At 39.9% G+C, this 18,205-nt stretch overlaps 1 protein-coding gene across 2 annotated transcripts; it reads left to right on the top strand.

Annotated features, from left to right (window-relative positions):
- The first annotated feature begins 4,143 nt into the window (after nt 1-4,143).
- wnt2ba (wingless-type MMTV integration site family, member 2Ba) lies at nt 4,144-15,165 on the top strand. Of its 2 annotated transcripts, XM_039611847.1 has the most exons (6): nt 4,144-4,361; nt 4,479-4,698; nt 7,697-7,917; nt 8,738-9,015; nt 9,843-10,107; nt 12,592-15,165. In XM_039611847.1, exons 2-6 carry the CDS (start codon nt 4,535-4,537, stop codon nt 12,819-12,821), a joined length of 1,158 nt encoding a protein of 385 aa, XP_039467781.1. In that variant the 5' UTR covers nt 4,144-4,361; nt 4,479-4,534; the 3' UTR covers nt 12,822-15,165. The 2 variants fall into 2 exon arrangements, with proteins under 2 accessions (XP_039467781.1, XP_031596289.2); XM_031740429.2 differs by having other exon boundaries at nt 4,144-4,698.
- Nucleotides 15,166-18,205: the final 3,040 nt, after the last annotated feature.

Here is an 18,205-nt window from a genome sequence, read left to right as displayed (position 1 = left end):
GGTTAGTGTATTATTTGCTTCTTCTTTTTTTAAATTTAGTCAGAGCAAGAAGCACCCATATCTTATGGAAATATATCTAAGATTGAAGGAAGGGTGTACTGAGAAGAGGATTTTTATATTTTGCTTTTGTTTCATTTCAAAAATGAATATGAGATCTTTGAATTAACTCAACTGGTTGGTTTTTGTGCTCCGTGTTAAGAGAGTCAGTTAAGAGAGAGAAGCTAGATTGCGGCGATGACCTTTTATTAACCTTTTATTTTAGTATAAGTCCACACAAAATACAGAAAGAGGTGAAGCAGCAGACTAATAAATTGACAAGGTGTGCATTCTCTCTGAGTCGATCACATTCTTAGTCTGAGTCCGAGTGTCCTAACAGTGAACACTCGCTGACTCGGCTCTTTTGATACACTAAATTACCCTCCTGGTTGCGGGCAAAGCAATGAGCGGTTAACAGGACGGGTCATCTCTCTTTTTTTTCAGTTCACCTAATTAACATTCCAGTGTAGGACAGCATAGCTGTATTCCACTTCTAACACAGACATGCACAGACACAGCAAAGCCCCATCCTTCTCCACCTCCATAAACACGGGCTCAGGTTGATGAGCTGTGAGGGGTCACAGCTCATCAGCAGTCCGGGAAGCCATGCTGGCTGCTCACTCTGTTTCATACGCCACTGCTGCCTTCAGCAGCAGGGCACAGAGTTCAAGAAATAGTCAGTAATTGAAAACATTATGTGAGGACCCTGAAAATCGTGGTATTTAGCAAAATAAATATCAATTACATTGTTTTGTAGCCTAGGTATTAGAGCTGGGCGATATATCGAGTTTTATTAAAAATATCGATATATGAATTTTGGGTCATATCGCCCAGCTCTACTAGATATGATAACTTCTAAAGTGAGTTTTCAGCAGGGTTATGCAGTTTTACCGATGTTAAGCCACAAAGGCAAAATATCAGCCTGCCGAACTGATATTCAGGGACCAGATTAACTGGGCTAGATAACTTGTATAAACATCATGACACTTGAAGACATGTTATTAAGAATAACTGGAAAAACAAAGAATAAATCGCAGGGCAATTGATTAGATTTCTTTTTAAGTTTTTGGCTCCAGATTTTTTATTTCCTTCTATCAAAATGCACACTCTGCAAAATATACACTCTATTTCACTATATATAAATAAATGAACTTGAACTTGAAAAAGGATTGCTGACATTACATGCCTCTCCCTGGCATGCTTTATTACAATTTCAGACAAGGCATATGGTTGCAGTGTCATGTCGTGTGAATGAGATGATGAAACGGAGGTCAAGGAGGGAGCGCATAACCTGTCAGGAGCTAAACCACAAATTTACAGCCTTGTCATCTTGGAGTCAGACGTGTTCCAAGAAAGCACAGAACAACTGTCTGGCCTTTCATTTTATCGTCTGTATCGACGATGAGTGACAGCATTGGACCCCCAAAAATGTTGTAATCATTACGATCTACACACTCATCTGTGGTTGCAGTGGCCCAATCCCTTTCTTATTTTCCTGTTCCTTTTCTTTTCTTGATCTCATTTTCTCCATCCAAAATTATCCCAGGCCACGACATGAGCTAAGAATAGGAGCTCAAGCCCCCATATTGAGCCCCTTAAAGACCACAGCTGGAGCTGGCTCAAAGCGAGACAGGGGTAGAGGGAGGGCTGGATGATGAATGTTATCGCCACCATCACCTGCTCCCTGTAAAGCAATTTATTATGGAGTTGTCACTGTAAAATAGCTTGTCCAGTGGTAAAGGAAGACAGGGTTACATGTAATGTGGATCATAGTATGGCCCTAAGTCCAGGTATGACATAACTGAAGGACAAACAGCTGACCTATGTTTGTCTATGACATAGGATGAGAAGAGAAAATGTCCGGTGATAGACGAGCCAGAAATTTTAAGCCTTCATTACTAAATTATTATTGTAAAGTATGCAATGTTATTTCAGTAAAATTTACAATTACATACTTATACAATACTTTAAAAAAATCCTGGTAAATTCCCAGCTGGAAAACTGTTTGCATTCACATGTAAAACACACTATTACATTCACTGTCTGTGCTGTGGTATTTTTAGGCAGCAGCATTGTTATTGACCTTTACTTACATCCCTAAATAACACCCTGGATTTGCACTGATTAAAATGACTTCACACACACTCATACACATGACATCTTGGTCTGCCTACCTGCTGGATACACAAGACACTGATTTACTCACCTAAGTCGAAGGGATACAAGCCAGAAATGTCCTTGAGGTGGGTCAGATGTTTCCACATTACCCAGATGATATTGGATCAGGACTGCTGGTATGAGCTGAACTACAAACATGCGCTCCAGAGGCATTACAAAGGGAGTTTCAAATGCTTGGACCTAAAAAGAACATTTTATTCTCCCACTGTGTTGCATGGCACAGAGGAAACTTCAGTAATTTATTAATCATTTTTGAGCACAAGGGAATTATACTGAGCACTATGCCAAATTTGGAGAAACCAGAGAATACTGCACGACGTGACAGTTATAAAAATTGTTCAAGATCGACAATAAATCTACTTTTATTCACATGGAGCTCAAATTAATAAAGAAGCAAATGTTTATTCTACATGCTCAGTTGTAACTGGAGGGAAGTCTTGCAGCATCTGGGCTTTCAGTGCCTGAGTGTATACTGGTACATCTTTCATGCATGTGTACGCCTCTTACATGACCTTTGCTGTAGTGTTATTGCCAGAGAGAGAAAAAAGGAGACGGGGAGGCAGAAGAGATATTTAGCTGTGATTACTAAGAAAAACAAAAAGAATCAAAAATGACCAACATGAGGGAAGTCAAACAGTTCAACAATCAAATGTGTTCCTCTTCACAGGGAAGGCGTAGGTGGCCACGAACACACAGGCCACACGCTTTCAAGACAAAGACACTCTAGCACTGGGGTTTTTCTCTCCATCACCTTAAGTATTTCCAGGCCTAATTGCTGAGTGGAGTCAACTTTTAGCAGTTTGATTCAGTTTTATTTATACAGCGCTAATTCGCAATAACAGTAACTTCAAGGCCCATTATATTGCAACATAGTGACCCTACAATATTAGAGAGAAAACACCAACAATCAGATGATCCCCACTGAGCAAGCACTTGGATATAGAGGGAAAGACAAATAGAAGAAAAAGCAAACAAACAGCAAAAGCACTGCTTGGGTGGTTCAGGTCGCATACACATTATTATTATCAGGTTTGGTGTACGTTGCAAGCACAACATAGCTTGATGTCTTCTCTTATATGTATATTTTATACATATACATGCATACAGTTTATTAAAACATATGTATAAATAAGTGTGGCTATGTGCAACAAACACTTGCACATGCAAAGTACAGTAAACAAACAAAGCAGAAGAACAAGAGCAAAATCTGGACCAGATCAGTAGAGTGCATACCTTTGCATGCATCTATTGGATGTTTTTCTTTTGGGGAACTCTCTCCTCTTTTCTTGTTGTTAGATGCTGTTAAAGGTTTACTGTAAAGCCAGTTTTTGCAAAACGTTTTGCTGAACGTAATAAACAAACTGGCCACTTAATGACAAGTTTCATTTTAAAAGAAACTTCAGCATGTCAGTGACTGTAAATTGCTCCTAATATGTGTTCCTTTGCCAGGAATCACACAACCTTACAAAACAACAACAACAACAAAAACAACAACCCCCCCCCAGGATTGAGACCAATTACATTAGAGGAGCAGATGCAATGAGCCCTGGGAAGGATTATGTATTTTTGATAATGTGTAAACGCTTACACGCTTGCATCATTACTGACAGCAGATTTTTTCAAACTAAACTTTCTCTGATATGACAGAAAGAGAAAACAGAGACAACCTTCTTACCGACCTTTTAATTAAATTAACGAACAGCGATGCAGGTGTAAATTAAAGAGTGAATTAATTGATTTGCCGGGAGAAGTCAGGCAGAACCTCCTTTCCTTCTGTCTGCAGATCTGCATACCGGTGTCTGTGATTTTTTGACAAAGGGCATTGGTGTGGTGAGAAGGGAGGGAGGGGAGGCGCGGACAGCTGACGCACTGAAGCGGAAAGCGGAGCATTTCGGTGCGCATCTTCATTATCGGCAAGTGGGATGAAAGGTGAGCAGCGCCTGTCCCATCCTCGCAGACACTTCTCCTGTGTGAGGATCTGATTCGAGCGGCTTTTACCAGTTACGAAACTGATCATCGGCATTGGATTTTATAGTTTGCAACTTCTCACAGATTTAGTGAAGACAGATTCGGAGCGCAACAGCTGAGGAGAAAACGTGAATCTACGCAAGATTGTCTGAAACGAAGGACTCATCCCACTCACTCAAGTGCGATGTCCAAAGCTTATGGATGTAATGCTAGAAAATCAAGACTGCATTATGACAGCGAATAACTGAGGGATCTCAAAAGCACTTTTCCTCTTTCCTAACTTTTATTTCCACCAGATGATGGAGGACGCGCAGGCGTCAAGGACTTTCACACCTTATTGCACAGCCAATACATGAAAAGAAGAAACATGATGACATCTCGGGGGTTGCCGGAGAAGGCAATGGGGATCAGAAATGGGGCAAGAAACCAGCATCACTCTAAACCCATCTCTAAAATATACTTCATCTTTATTTTGCTCCTGCTCATGTTCACACCGATAGTGGATTCATCGTGGTGGTAAGTTTCACCACTGAGAGGAATTTGATGTTTCGTCTGATTAGCTGGTGTCACATACCAATCTAATATAAAGTACAACTTACAACTACAGCAAGGGCAAATTTTCACCCAGAAAATTGGTTTCAATTAATTACGTTTGCAGTTGAAAAAGCCATCTTACAGTGGATTTTATTATTTAACCCTATGTATCCCTGTCCTTGGATCTGTTACAGATTTAAAGATGAGAAATCCTTCTGTTTACATGTAATGTACACCTGCTTACTTCTCAGATTTTCTAGTAAAAGATCTACTTTGCCAAAGTTCACATGAACATCCATGTCCATAAATGAAAAGAGCAGGCTGTATATCCAAAGTTCATGAAGATTAATGATGTGTGTGTGTGTGTGTGTGTGTGTGTGTGTGTGTGTGTGTGTGTGTGTGTGTGTGTGTGTGTGTGTGTGTACGGGGGGAAGGCAGCGTCTCCCCTATCCATCTATTTTGCCCAGAGTACGCGGCAGGTGCAGGCGTTGATGCATGAATAAATGCCCCTTGATGATTTCTCTTGAGGTTTTCAAGACCCTGATGGGGAGGGTAAAACATGCTGGAGACCCCCCACCCCCAGTCTCTCTCACCTGAAATTGTTGTTCTCATATTTCAGGTGACACTTAACAGAAAACCTATTAAATGACTTTACATTTAACTAGCCGGAGGAAATCCCCCATTTTAGGATCTTACCCTACACTTCATAACAGTTAAGATCTAATTTATGAATGTATTTAAAGCTAAAACGCACCGATTGTAAATAATGCTATGTCTGGTAATTTCCCAAGAGAGCCGAAAGCATATGTCATCCAATTTGCTCTCAAGTTTCCCTTTTAGGCAAATTCAGAGTAAACTGTGAATAAATCGTTGAGAAATTCCAAAGAAAAACTTAATTGATTCATGCTTTTTTAAATCTTCCTTTGAATTGTTTAGGCCTATTTTTAACCATTGTAATAATTTATATAAGCACCGTGTGTCATGCTGCACTTCTCTCTCCCTCTGTGTGTGTCCTCTTGGAGAGTCAGGGGTCCTTTGGCACAGCTGGTTTGTACAACACACAATAAACACAAGCAGTGCTTCTGTTCTGCTATACTGCTCAGGCAGATAGTTGCAGCTAGAATGGGACTGGGACAGCCATAACAGGAGTGGAAACTACCTGCTATATCTGTTTCTGTCTCAGTGGCCAGGCAACACAAATGTGGCTGTGATTAGGGACTATAATGATATCCGGATGGAGAATAGAGTGTGTAGGCTTATAGATGGACTGAGAAGGGGGGGGCAAGTGCTCATTTGTACTGTAGATGCCTGCCATGTCCTGTTGATAAGAGGACCCCCAGAGTCACAATGCAATCAGCATGTGATCAACCTTCTTAAGAGTTGCTACAAAGTTGGGGATTATTTGAAGAAAGCAGGAAGCAAAGGCTTTTCACTGAACGTGAGGAATGTAATAATCTCTTCAACATCCTGAATATCTGAGTCTTAAGAAGACAATGGGGATGAATGTGAAGAAAATTAGGAACACTATTAATAATTTAGATTCATCAAAAAGCATTTTACACTGGGAGAAAAGTAAACTAGTAACGTTAACTGACACAGAAGACAGAAAATGAAAAACAGTTTGTCCTCTCTTTGTCTAAAGGCAATAAAATCCACTTAGCAGCTTTACTATAGCTTACTTGATGTTTAATGTTCCATAAAACAAACCAAAGAACTGCTTTTGTCCTGGGGCAGTCTCGTGGTTTGCTTAGATCCAACTTTGCAAAACTAAGACATGCTGTCTTGTTCTTTTTAGAGAAGAGGCTTTCTCCTGGCAACTTTTCCAAACAAGCCATACTTTTCTTGCTTTAATTTTATTTATTTATCTGTAATTTCTCTGAGTATTGCACATTCTGATCTGATCTGAATTTGCTGCGATATCCACTCTATTGTGGCATTGTGTTAACACAAACCTGAATGCTTCAGACCAGACCTGCTGATGATCAATTAATCAAATGCATGTGATTAGGAGCACCAACATATTTTGGTTTAGTTTTGGTGTTTTATGTTTCAAAGTGCAAGTATTACTTTAAACTTTTAAATTTGTCAGATGTTAAATTTATGCTGGTAATTGTCTTTTTTAAATTTATTTCTTTTGCTAGTTTAAAATTCTCAATTAGTGGGAGAGCCTTTCCTATTTTTGCACTAGCCAAATTTGGGAATATTAAAATATTTTTTAATATATAGTGAATATTTTCTACCATACCGCACTGCTGTACCTCACTGAATGGCAACTGAATTAAATGCTGCTCAGGGGTTGCTCCTGGCTGCAGGCTGCACTTGAGAACCCTGTGATTACAAAGGAGCACTGAGTACAGATGTCTGATAGTTAAAGGGCTTTTTTTAACATGAAAAACCCCAAGCAGCAGTGATCTGTAGCAGGCCCCTTTGAGTCCACAGAATTTAATGAGCTCTTAAATGTTGGTTACCCATAATATAACCCCAAAGATTTTTGGGGGGACCCTCTATATGTGGTAAACACTGGAATTTTCTTCACTCAGAGTTCCCAATTTTTTTACACAAATGTTTAGAAATGTGAATTGTCTGAAGATGTAGTCAGAACAGATTTCACACTGACAGCTTATTTGTGCTGGCATTTAAAACACGTGGCACACCAAAGGCCATTGTAGGGTGGGCTTCACCCCATTAACCTAAATGCAGCAAACACACTCCTCTGTTGTTTGTACTATTTCCGCCATGTATATTTCTTGAAAATCAGACTGGACCTTAACCTCTTGCAAATCAGCTAGATCAGCTATCTACACAATTTTTTCAGTTTTTTCTTGTTGAAAACAGGAGGCAAATTTGAAAGTAAACTCACTGGGAAAAGAAATCCTGGCACACAGTGTAGTGACAGCTGCAGGTGCACTACCACAGAGTGCGCTTTCAGTGCAATTGTCCTTGAATTTACCAGCACTGTGTTCGATGGATCTGTGCGCAGGTACATCGGAGCTCTGGGTGCGCGGGTGATATGCGACAACATTCCCGGTCTTGTGAACAAGCAGCGGCAGCTCTGTCAGCGGCACCCGGACCTGATGCAGTCCATCAGCGAGGGAGCCAAAGAGTGGATCAAAGAGTGCCAACATCAGTTCAGACACCACCGCTGGAACTGCAGCACACTGGACCGGGACCACACCGTTTTTGGCAGGGTGATGCTCCGAAGTGAGTCTGAACATACATGGCTAGGGCTTCTATCTGTGTGGTTCTTTGTGCGTGACAGTGGTTGTTTATATCAGTGACACTCAAGTTAATCATCCTCATAAATGTCTCCTCTGTTATCAGATAAGCAGGGAATTAATAGGTGTCTTATTAAATCAACTTTACCCTGGAATGCAAACAGAAAGAGAAATTGTTGTGGGTTTTTTACCTTCTCAGGAATGAAGGAACATTGGGAAAGTGGATGTTCTCTGAAAACAAGTAGCAGATTGAGAGATCCACACTGGTGATGTATAAACAGTAATAGGAGATGTAAATATTTGGGTAGATGTTTCTGGCAGCCAGACAAAGCTTTACTCCCTGACATATCGCCTGTGTTCTGCTTCATTGCGTGAGCAGGAATGAGAACAGGAGGAGGGTGGGACAGCCAGACCAAATAACCTCCAAAATCTCCTCTCATCTAAAATGAAAACACTGCTCAATGACTTAGAAAGCTGCCATCTGTGCAAATTAATAGGTGAAAGGAGAGTCGGCTGGTCTAATGTTATAGCTGACAAGCTGCTACCACTGTCTGGACCATCCACCATAAATGAACTGATCTTGGTATGCCTACTGTCTAGAATTTGCAGAGAGATGGCTGCTTTACTCACCAATAACACGTGACTCTGGGCACTAGAAGAACAGCTGAAAAAAAACAAGTGCTATGAGAACTTTTGAATACTGTCACATGTCAGATATAGGCAATATTAGGTCTCTCTTTACCAACAGTCATAAGTTACTTTTTTAAATGATTGCAATTGCAACGCTCCCTTCCCCGTCTACCCAGGCAGCAGAGAGGCAGCATTTGTGTACGCCATCTCTTCAGCAGGAGTGGTCTATGCCATTACCAGGGCCTGCAGTCAGGGGGAACTGAAGATCTGCAACTGTGACAGCCAAAAACGAGGGCAAGACAGTGACGACAAAGGCAATTTTGACTGGGGCGGATGCAGCGACAACATCAACTACGGCATAAAATTTGCCAAAGCTTTCGTCGATGCCCGTGAGAGGATGGTGAAAGATGCTCGAGCCCTGATGAATCTGCACAACAACCGATGCGGTCGGATGGTCAGTGGAAACGTTTTTGATATTAATGTTTAAGCTTTATCTCTTAGTGGAATTCTAAATTTAGATACATTTAGGAAGTAACAATGAAAACAAAAAAGTAAGAGAAGCAAATACCACTCCAGGCTTTCTGAAGGTTCTTCATCAGTCCTTTCACCTGAACGTTTTCAGGGGATGCTTTAATTGTTGTTTTTGTTAAACTTAACATTGACCTACACATTTATTCAAACATAAAAAGGCACCCAACTCAAGTGATGAACCCTTTTTGTGTCTGCACACAAGAGATAACAAAGATCCAATGAAATAAAAAAAGTAGAAATAATTACCAAAAAAAGACGTGTCACAAAACCTGAGAGATACACATGGCCCTTCAACTCATCCGTCTTCTGTGAGTCATAGATTGGTCTCTCCAAGCTTAAAGTTGGTCATAATAAACACTGACTCTTAAAATCATTAGAAATTCTTTTTTGCCTAAAGATGTCTTCAACTACTAGGCTAGTTGGCTTACTTGACTTCTTGGCTAAGAAGTAAATCTCTTAAGACTAAGAATCTGTTTATTCAGAGCATTATCCCAGCATCTATTGATGATCCAGCATAATGCATATTAATATGATAACTGTATATGAGGGTCCCATAGCATTAAATTCTGCACTGTTCAAGTTATTGAACTGGCTTTTTCAGTAAAGACGTCTCTGAAGGATAATGAAGTAAAATCTGTTATCCTAAGAATATTTAGCTAGCCGTTATGCTAGGAGGGCTTATTACACCTACATCTTCTCTTGTACAACATTGTTGGCTTGATACTGTGTCACCTTTGATCTCTGCTCTAGGCAGTGAAGCGCTTTATGAAGCTGGAGTGCAAGTGTCACGGGGTCAGTGGTTCCTGTTCTCTGAGAACCTGTTGGCTGGCTATGTCTGACTTCAGGCGAACTGGAGACTATCTTCGCAAGAAGTACAACACAGCCGTCGAGGTAACCATGAACCAAGATGGGACAGGATTTATTGTGGCTGACAAGGACTTTAAGGGAAGCACCAAGAATGAGTTAGTCTTTGTTGAGAACTCTCCAGATTACTGTCTCATGGACCGTGCAGCAGGTGAGACACACAAATAAGCTACAAAAATAAAACCACTTGCTTTATATTGTGTACATCCACAGCCCTCAGTCAGAACAGCTTTGACTAGTTGAGGGATGGACAAGAGAGCTCTGAGGGTGTTCATTGGTATTTGGCACCAGCATACTGGCAGCAGATCATTTGGGTCCTGCGATTGCAGCAGGTGGGGGGTTTCCGTGGATCTACTCTTCCCAGCATGTTCAACAGATGTTCGATTAGACTGTGGTGTCTGGAGGCCTGGTCAACACCTTTAGCTTTTTTCCAACACAAGCAGTTTTTGTGGCGTAGTGGGAAACACCGTCCTGCTGAAGGAGGCCACTGTCTTTGGGAAAACAACGTTTAGGCAGGTGATATGTGTCACTAGTGAGACTAGTGAAGTTTAAAAGAAGGGTTTTTTTTTTAATTATTATTGGCCAATGCTGATAATTCTTAAATAACTTGCTTGTGCTAACTTGCTAATTCAATTTTTAACATGTCAAACTTTAGTAAAGTGCCACTGTCACACAAGAGTAATATTATTATGACAATAATTTAATATTACAATAAAGAAATTGCCTTAAAGAGGGTCCTTTTATAGTGTCACCCTAACTTCTGAGGAGTAGCATATTGATATGTTGTGTTTGTGGAAAACATCACCAACTTACATTCTGAGATTCAGTGAAGTTCTTTTGAAGTTGTGCTTAAACAGTCTAATCATTTTTGTGTAAAATGCTGTTATTATTATTTTAATTTAAAATCATGAGTATGTTGTAATGGGACGGGGCAAATAGGACCCACTGCTTAACAAAATCTATGAGACTCAGAGACTCATTGACCGCAGGCTTGCATTCCTTCACAGCTTAAAGTTCAGTGATTTGACCTTTAACATCTCCTTTAATACCTAATGTTTGCTTTGCCTTGTTAGGCTCATCTCTTTCCTAAAGTCCAGCTCCTTCAGTAGAGCGTGAAGAACTTTGCTAACTCACTGTTAATATGTTAGGGAAGATGGCATGTGCAGTGGACACGTTGGTTCTAACTTAACAGATTCTGTCACTCCTACCTGCGGTTAGCTTGGCCGCACTTTGACAACTGAGATGCAATGAAGGTGTGTTCGCTCAAAGGAAAAGCTGCCTTTCCTTGTTACAAGGTGATCTTAAAAAGTAGCCCATGACCCTCCTCACCACTAATCTTCATTGTATAGGAATTCACAGCCTAAGGATACATGCAGGCTTATTTTTCAAATCTTTCCTTTGGTCAGCATTGAGCTCCACTCCCTAGAGCCTGAGGGGAAGATCTCCTCTTATCTTTTGTTCTCTCTACTTCTGGGATGCTTTGTTAATGGACCTGGCACCTGATCTTAGGCTTGGATTTTACACCTGAGTACATGAACACAATTGCATTTAGGTCTGAGACTATTCTGTTGGGAAGCTTAAAGCCTGCTGAAGAGTGAGGGAAAGTGATATTTTGCTTTGGCAAAACAGTTTCAGTTTTCAGCATCAACACGAACATTGCCAATAATAACTCCTGCCAGCTTTCACTCCTGGGCATCCACGTAATCATGGAAATTTTTCAAAATGCTATTAAGCTGAGTTGAATGGCAGGGTGCAGTCGAACTGTGTCTACTCCTGCTTCCTTCTGAGCACTGAGACATGCCTCTTAGGTTAAATTGGGATTCTAAATGGGCTTTAGGTGTGAATGCACAGGAGATAAAGCACTTAGGTACATTGAAAAAAGTGCTCTATGGATACATGCGAAAAGGTCAATGTAGTTTATGGTGGAAAGACATTTGAGCGGTCAGTCAGACTAGAATGTGGTATAAATCATTCAGTTCCCCAAGGGAATGCATAGACAGGAAACCCAGTATAGTTACTGGATGTCCGCAATTAAAGTTGTATTCTATGCCTACTTTAAAATAAGAAGCAACTTCTAATCAAGGAGCTGTACTTATCAGTGATTTAATAATGAAAGCACACAGAGTTATCATCCCTCTCTGCAGCTCTACAGGACACATGTTTGTTTCACATTGATCAGGTTTTGCAAACACTCTCATCAGCATCATTTTTGTCAGCAGCAGGTATTTCTGTTCCCTTAAATCTAATTGTTAAATCTGCTGCATATTATCAGTCCAACATCAAATGACAAAATCATTAGTTTTTTTTCTAAAAAAAAAAAAAAAGAGAGTCCCGGACATTTAAAACTTGTTAACACATTACAGGACTGAGAGGAAATCCACTGCTTGTGTTAGGTTAAATTTTATATTAGCTGTTTAATATATATAAACAAAAGTATCATGCGTATTAACGAACATTCGATTTCTTTCATCCTAACCTTTATTTCTCTTTGTGATAACTATTTATTTTAATAATTTGGCAGGGCATGCACAGATGGCTGTCTTCTAATAATAAACGAACCTTTTTCCTGTCAGTTGCAGTACCAATATTCTTTGTATGCCAAAACAACATCTCTGGTCCTTTATTCTCATTATAGGCTCCTTGGGCACTGCAGGCAGAGTGTGCAACAAGTCCTCAAGAGGCATAGATGGCTGTGAGGTCATGTGCTGTGGACGTGGCTACGACACCATGAGAGTCAAACGTGTCACTAAGTGTGAGTGCAAGTTCAAGTGGTGCTGCGCTGTGGAGTGCAAAGACTGTGAAAACGTAGTGGACGTTCACACCTGCAAGCCCCACAAGCGACCCGACTGGCTGGACGTAACCTAGGAAGGAGAGCGGACAAATCAAACGTGCACCTGACTCATTAGCCTGTGCACTAATGACTCCATTCTAGTTGGGATCTTTTAACTATAATACCTCTGGCTTTTGATGCTTTTATACTTCACAAACCTTTGTTAGGTGATGGTAAACTGGAAATTAGAACCAGTTACTGATCATGTGCTGCTTTAAAAAGTGTTTTAAAAAATAATGTGTTGAGCGTTTTTGAATCAGACTTTGAATCTTTGATGCAAAATGGCTTAATATTATATTCTGTTGTAAATGTACCCTTGGTTGAGGCAGATATATGAGCTACTGCCTGCTTCTTGTTTTATAGTATGTAAAAACTGTGTGCACATAAGAGATGAAAGAGATAATCACAGTTAACAGTAGTACTTAGACTGAAGCGAGTGAGATCGTCTGCGGATCTCTCCTTCAAGGTTGCCTTGTACACCCCTGGACTGGTTCCCATTCTATTAGAACACTCTCCGGTAGTGCATTCACACTCCACAGTGGCAAAACAGTGACCTTTAAATGTTTAACTTAATTTTATGAAAAAAGATCAAGTTGCATAGAACCAAATCTAATGGGTAGGGTGAGTGCCCTGTGAAAGCTCCAGATGTTACAGCAGACCTCTGCACATGATTACTTGGAGACTGGTGTTAGCCTGTGGTTTTTGCTTTTCCAAAACGTCCAAAACGTTTTTGATCCCACTGTGCTAATTTGTGCAGCTATCACACTAAAGAAACATAGTGCTTTCCAAGAGGTCTTTCTTCCTAATTAAAGCCAGGTAATCACATTGTGAAGTCAAAGGAGCCACAAACAGAAGAGCAAGCAAAGACTTACCATTTACAGTGACAGCTCACTTTGTGTACAAGGGTTGTGGTAGATTTAGCTGTGTTGAAAGAAAAAGGACACACCAACACAACAAAATAGCCTCACAAATTTTGGTCTGTTGTTTGAAAGATACTTGTACAGTATGCTAATATTTGACTGTAACAAATCTAACAAATCATTCTGCTTCATGGAAAACAATTCTAATTTCTACCTCCGGTTCTTTGTTTTTGCTTCCATTATTACTGTGAACTTTAAACAAATTCCATAGGCCATGCTAATACAGACAAGTGCACAGTAAAAAGAAAATACAAAGCTTCTTTATTTTGGACATAGTGACCTCCAAAGTTGTAAAATGCAGTGTCATGCAACTGCATTTTAGTTAATACAGACTTTTAAACCCGCCTTCTTGATATGTCACTGGACCTGCAAATATTTTCAAAACTCAATATTAGTTTCCAGACTGATTTATCTTAAATACAGCTTTTGTTTACCATTTGCCTTATCCCCATTACAAAGGCCAAAACAGCATATTTCTTCAGCCATCATATTGTGACAGAACACATTTATAATGCAATCTTATGCAACTGTGCTTTCAGTTCTTTGTGGACACACTCACTGGCTCTGGCCGGTTTGTAAGAAGTGAATTATTTCATGAAACAAAGCCAAGCCATTGCAAAAAGAGCACTGAAGTAGCTACAGACCTTGCATTTGGTTTTCTAACATCTGGTAATACAGCCAGACATAGTGTTAAGCCATTGGAGACACAACCCTCAGAGGAGTTTATAGATCTAAATGAATCTGACAACAAGCTGTGAAATGCTAAGAGTCAACAAATTGTTTCAAGTCCACGTAATGAGATACACAGCCAAAATAAAGTGCTTTGGACAACGGCAAATGACACCAAGTCAAAAGTTAATTGCATGCAAGAAAAAAAGAAAAAAGCCAGTTTTGAATGTAAATGAAGAGTAATTTAGCTGTTTTTGAAAGATAAGAGGAAAACTGTTTCACATTGTGGGCTCAGGCCTGGACCTGTGCTGTTCTGTTCATACTTTTAATTCCCAAGTTCTTTATAAGTTTTAACATGCTATATTCAATCCTACATCTGTAACCACAGCAGTTTCACTGATTTGGATTTATGGAGCGCCAGTGTCATAATTATGAGTTCATTTGGTTCTGTTCGGTCTACTATTAAAAGATGTCAACTTCCAGATGTTTTTCTTTTTCTTTTTTGTAATTCCAGGCAGAAAAAAGTAATAATAATCTTCTCAATTAAGCCTAAGGGCCTATAACCCACATGTATATATTTGGGTTTTATATATTGATCTGGTCTCCTATTACAGTTATCATTACCTTAGCTATGGCATGGAGGGGATAAAAACAATGCAAATGGCCAGGCTGGGTTTTTTTAAAGTTCATTGTTCAGTGTTAGACAAATATTTTTTTATTAGCATAACACGACTGAAGGTAGTCTTAGATAAAAAGAATCACAAAATATCTTTAAATTAAAATATAACATTTTATCTACGTTTCTTTTCAAAGTAATTTCTTGATCGACCAACTATTAAGCTGTATAAACAAAGAAATTTCTATTAATATATTGTTGATCTTCAAATTAGTCATAGTATCCGTGCTACTTTGTCCTCCAGTGTGGGTCACCCAGTTGAAGTCTGTAAAAATAAAAGGAGTGGCATTGCAGGCATTCACTGCCATCGCAGTGATATCAAATGGTTTAACAACATTTCAGAGCTAAAATGATCTCAGGGGACAGTGTGGTCCGCATGGATGTTTCACATTCATGGGAAGCAGAAGAAAGAAATTCCATAATCTGTACTCACAAACTGTAATGACTCAAGAACAATTTATTGCTATGCCACTTTTAAACCAAACATGTTTATTTTAGCCTTGCTTGACAAGTACTGCAGTCTAAGTCATTGCACTCCGATCACATCTACATCTGTGACTTGCGTATAGTAATATGAGAAACATGCTGATACGCATGCACGCTGAAACCGTTGCACTGTAGAGCGTTTTGGAAATGAAAATTATTTTTTTTAATGAAATGTCCCAACAGTTTCACTGTTGTTCTTGGAAAAGAAGATCACCCTTATGACCCCATCAGGAGTAATTAAGGGTATTATGTGGACATGAAATTGGACTCGACTGTAGCTGCTATAGTTTATTACTTGCCAAGTGATATGTTACAGATTTGTAACTGGTAAAAGGAGTAAAATTTAGATATAAATCATAATGTATGCATATAAAGGCCAAGGAACAGACTCTTTACAACACTTAGCCTTATTTCAAGTATCTACTTCACCACCAAATCTATAGTAACATGCAAAAAAACTAACATTTCAGATTTTAGTGCCATTTTCAAGAAAACTTGAGTCGGGCAGCAGCTGTTACTGCAGCAGGAAGAGCCAGCGTATATTTTATAGCTGCTGTGACACTTTTTTCCTTACAAAATTCATCTTTTGGAATGAGTAAATCCACCATCAACCATCAAAGCAGCATTCAAAATGCAAACAGTGCAAACAATGTCATCTTACATCCCAGTTGTAAACTGCAGGCCATGGATAAATTGTTAAGGAGGTGCAGGAGGAGTGTAAGCAGCAGTAAAGCTTTAGGGTGAGGACATTCACATTCAATATGTGTGACAAAACCAGGTTTGCAATAAAACAAGTTTACTCTTGTAAAGCAAATAACATTAAAATAGTCTGATTTAAGTGTTATCTTTAGACCTCAGCATGCATTACCATGTCAATTTCAGCATCACCAGCAACCAATAACTGGCAAAAAGCTGCACTACTCTTAAGCAAATAACCATAGCAATACACATGAAAACAGTCAGTGGTTACTTATTTGCCAATCAAAGAGACATAACCCAAAGGGTAAAGAACAAATGGGATTACATGCTATTCGTCCAAGTGAAATTTTGAAAGATACGTATGTTAGGAAACACAGCAGTGCACTCGGGGCGACCGTGGCTCAGGGGGTTGGGAAGCGTATCTGCTACTGGAAGGTCGCCGGTTCGATCCCCGGGCTCTCTGTCCTGGTCGTTGTGTCCTTGGGCAAGACACTTTACCCTACCGCCTACTGGTGTTGGCCAGAGGGGCCGATGGCGCGATATGGCAGCCTCGCCTCTGTCAGTCTGCCCCAGGGCAGCTGTGGCTACAACCGTAGCCTCCACCAGTGTGTGAATGTGAGAGTGAATGAATAGTGGCATTGTAAAGCGCTTTGGGTGCCTTGAAAAGCGCTATATGAAACTTGGCTGAAGAAGTCCTCAAGAAACATCCCTTCCAGTTTTAATTGAATTCTGATATGGAACGCCAGGACTAAGGCCAGTCGATGAAACTGATAAATATCAGTTACTGTGGCAACATAGGAGCAGATAGATTTAGCTAACAGTCAAATCATGTAATAAAAACCTAGATCGCAGTTGTTTTCAGCAGAGCAAACCCGTGTGAAGTGTGACAGATGGAGTATATACTGTAATCAGTTATAGTCTGTCACTTGTGAGTGACAAGTTATGTCAAATGCAATGGACACGTTAGAATATTGGACCAATATAACTGTTAGCGCTGTGCCATGTTGCTTATATTAACGCACTGGGTGGTCATGATGAAATATGCAAAACACCTCATAATGTCAGAATTTATAAGTTACAAAACCACATTTCACTTGGTGCTTTCTTGGAAAGGATCGATGTGAACACAGTGAAACAGAGCCATGGACAGACAAAACCCATAAACCGTTGTGAGCAGTATGTTCTTTCACTCCCAGAAGCAGATTTTCAAGAGTCTTCAGTCCAACACATACTGTATGCAGCCTTCAGGGACATGCTTGGACTTGGCACAGATCCCACTCCACAAGAGTTTGTTCATTTATCACGCCGGAGACTTTACTAGATTGATAGTGGAGTATTAAAAACTCTTATTTAGTAGGTCAACTGTTTAAGGTATGCACTAAGGTCACACATCACAGCCATTAATGTATGCATTAAACAGTTTTCCACGTGGATTTACCTCTCATCATTCCAGTTTTTAATTTTGTACTAACCGTACCGACTGTGGTCACAAATGTAAATGTTTCAACTTATCATAACAGAAATGAAATTCAGATTATTCAGTGAAACACAAATGCATTTTCCTTTTTTCTTTCTTACATATTTTTCCTGTCATCTTGACCTTGAATGGCTCTGCCACGAAGGTCCGTGAGCAATTCAAGTTTCGACATGCAGCATGAAACCACGCTCTGGCACTCTGAGCAAACACTTGAGGTCCAGTCAACAGTCCTCAACAGACTTATTCATTACTGCTGCACACCACTTAAGCACGAGTGTATGGAGTATGATTATGGCATCAAAGGTTCAGTGGGAACATGCCACATTAAAGCATCTGCTGATGGTGGCAGAGTAGTATAATCATAATGCTGCGCAAAATGGCTCTTGGCTATATATAGCGGTAGCTGGATGCCAGAGTAAGTGTCTTTCAATAAGACACTAGAGATTTAAAAAGATGGAGGAAAATGACATCAGCTGTGCAAAGGACCGCATT

The sequence above is a fragment of the Oreochromis aureus genome, linkage group 5, assembly GCF_013358895.1.
Source record: "Oreochromis aureus strain Israel breed Guangdong linkage group 5, ZZ_aureus, whole genome shotgun sequence".
NCBI lineage: Eukaryota > Metazoa > Chordata > Actinopteri > Cichliformes > Cichlidae > Oreochromis > Oreochromis aureus.
This window is presented reverse-complemented; position numbering and strand designations above follow the sequence as displayed.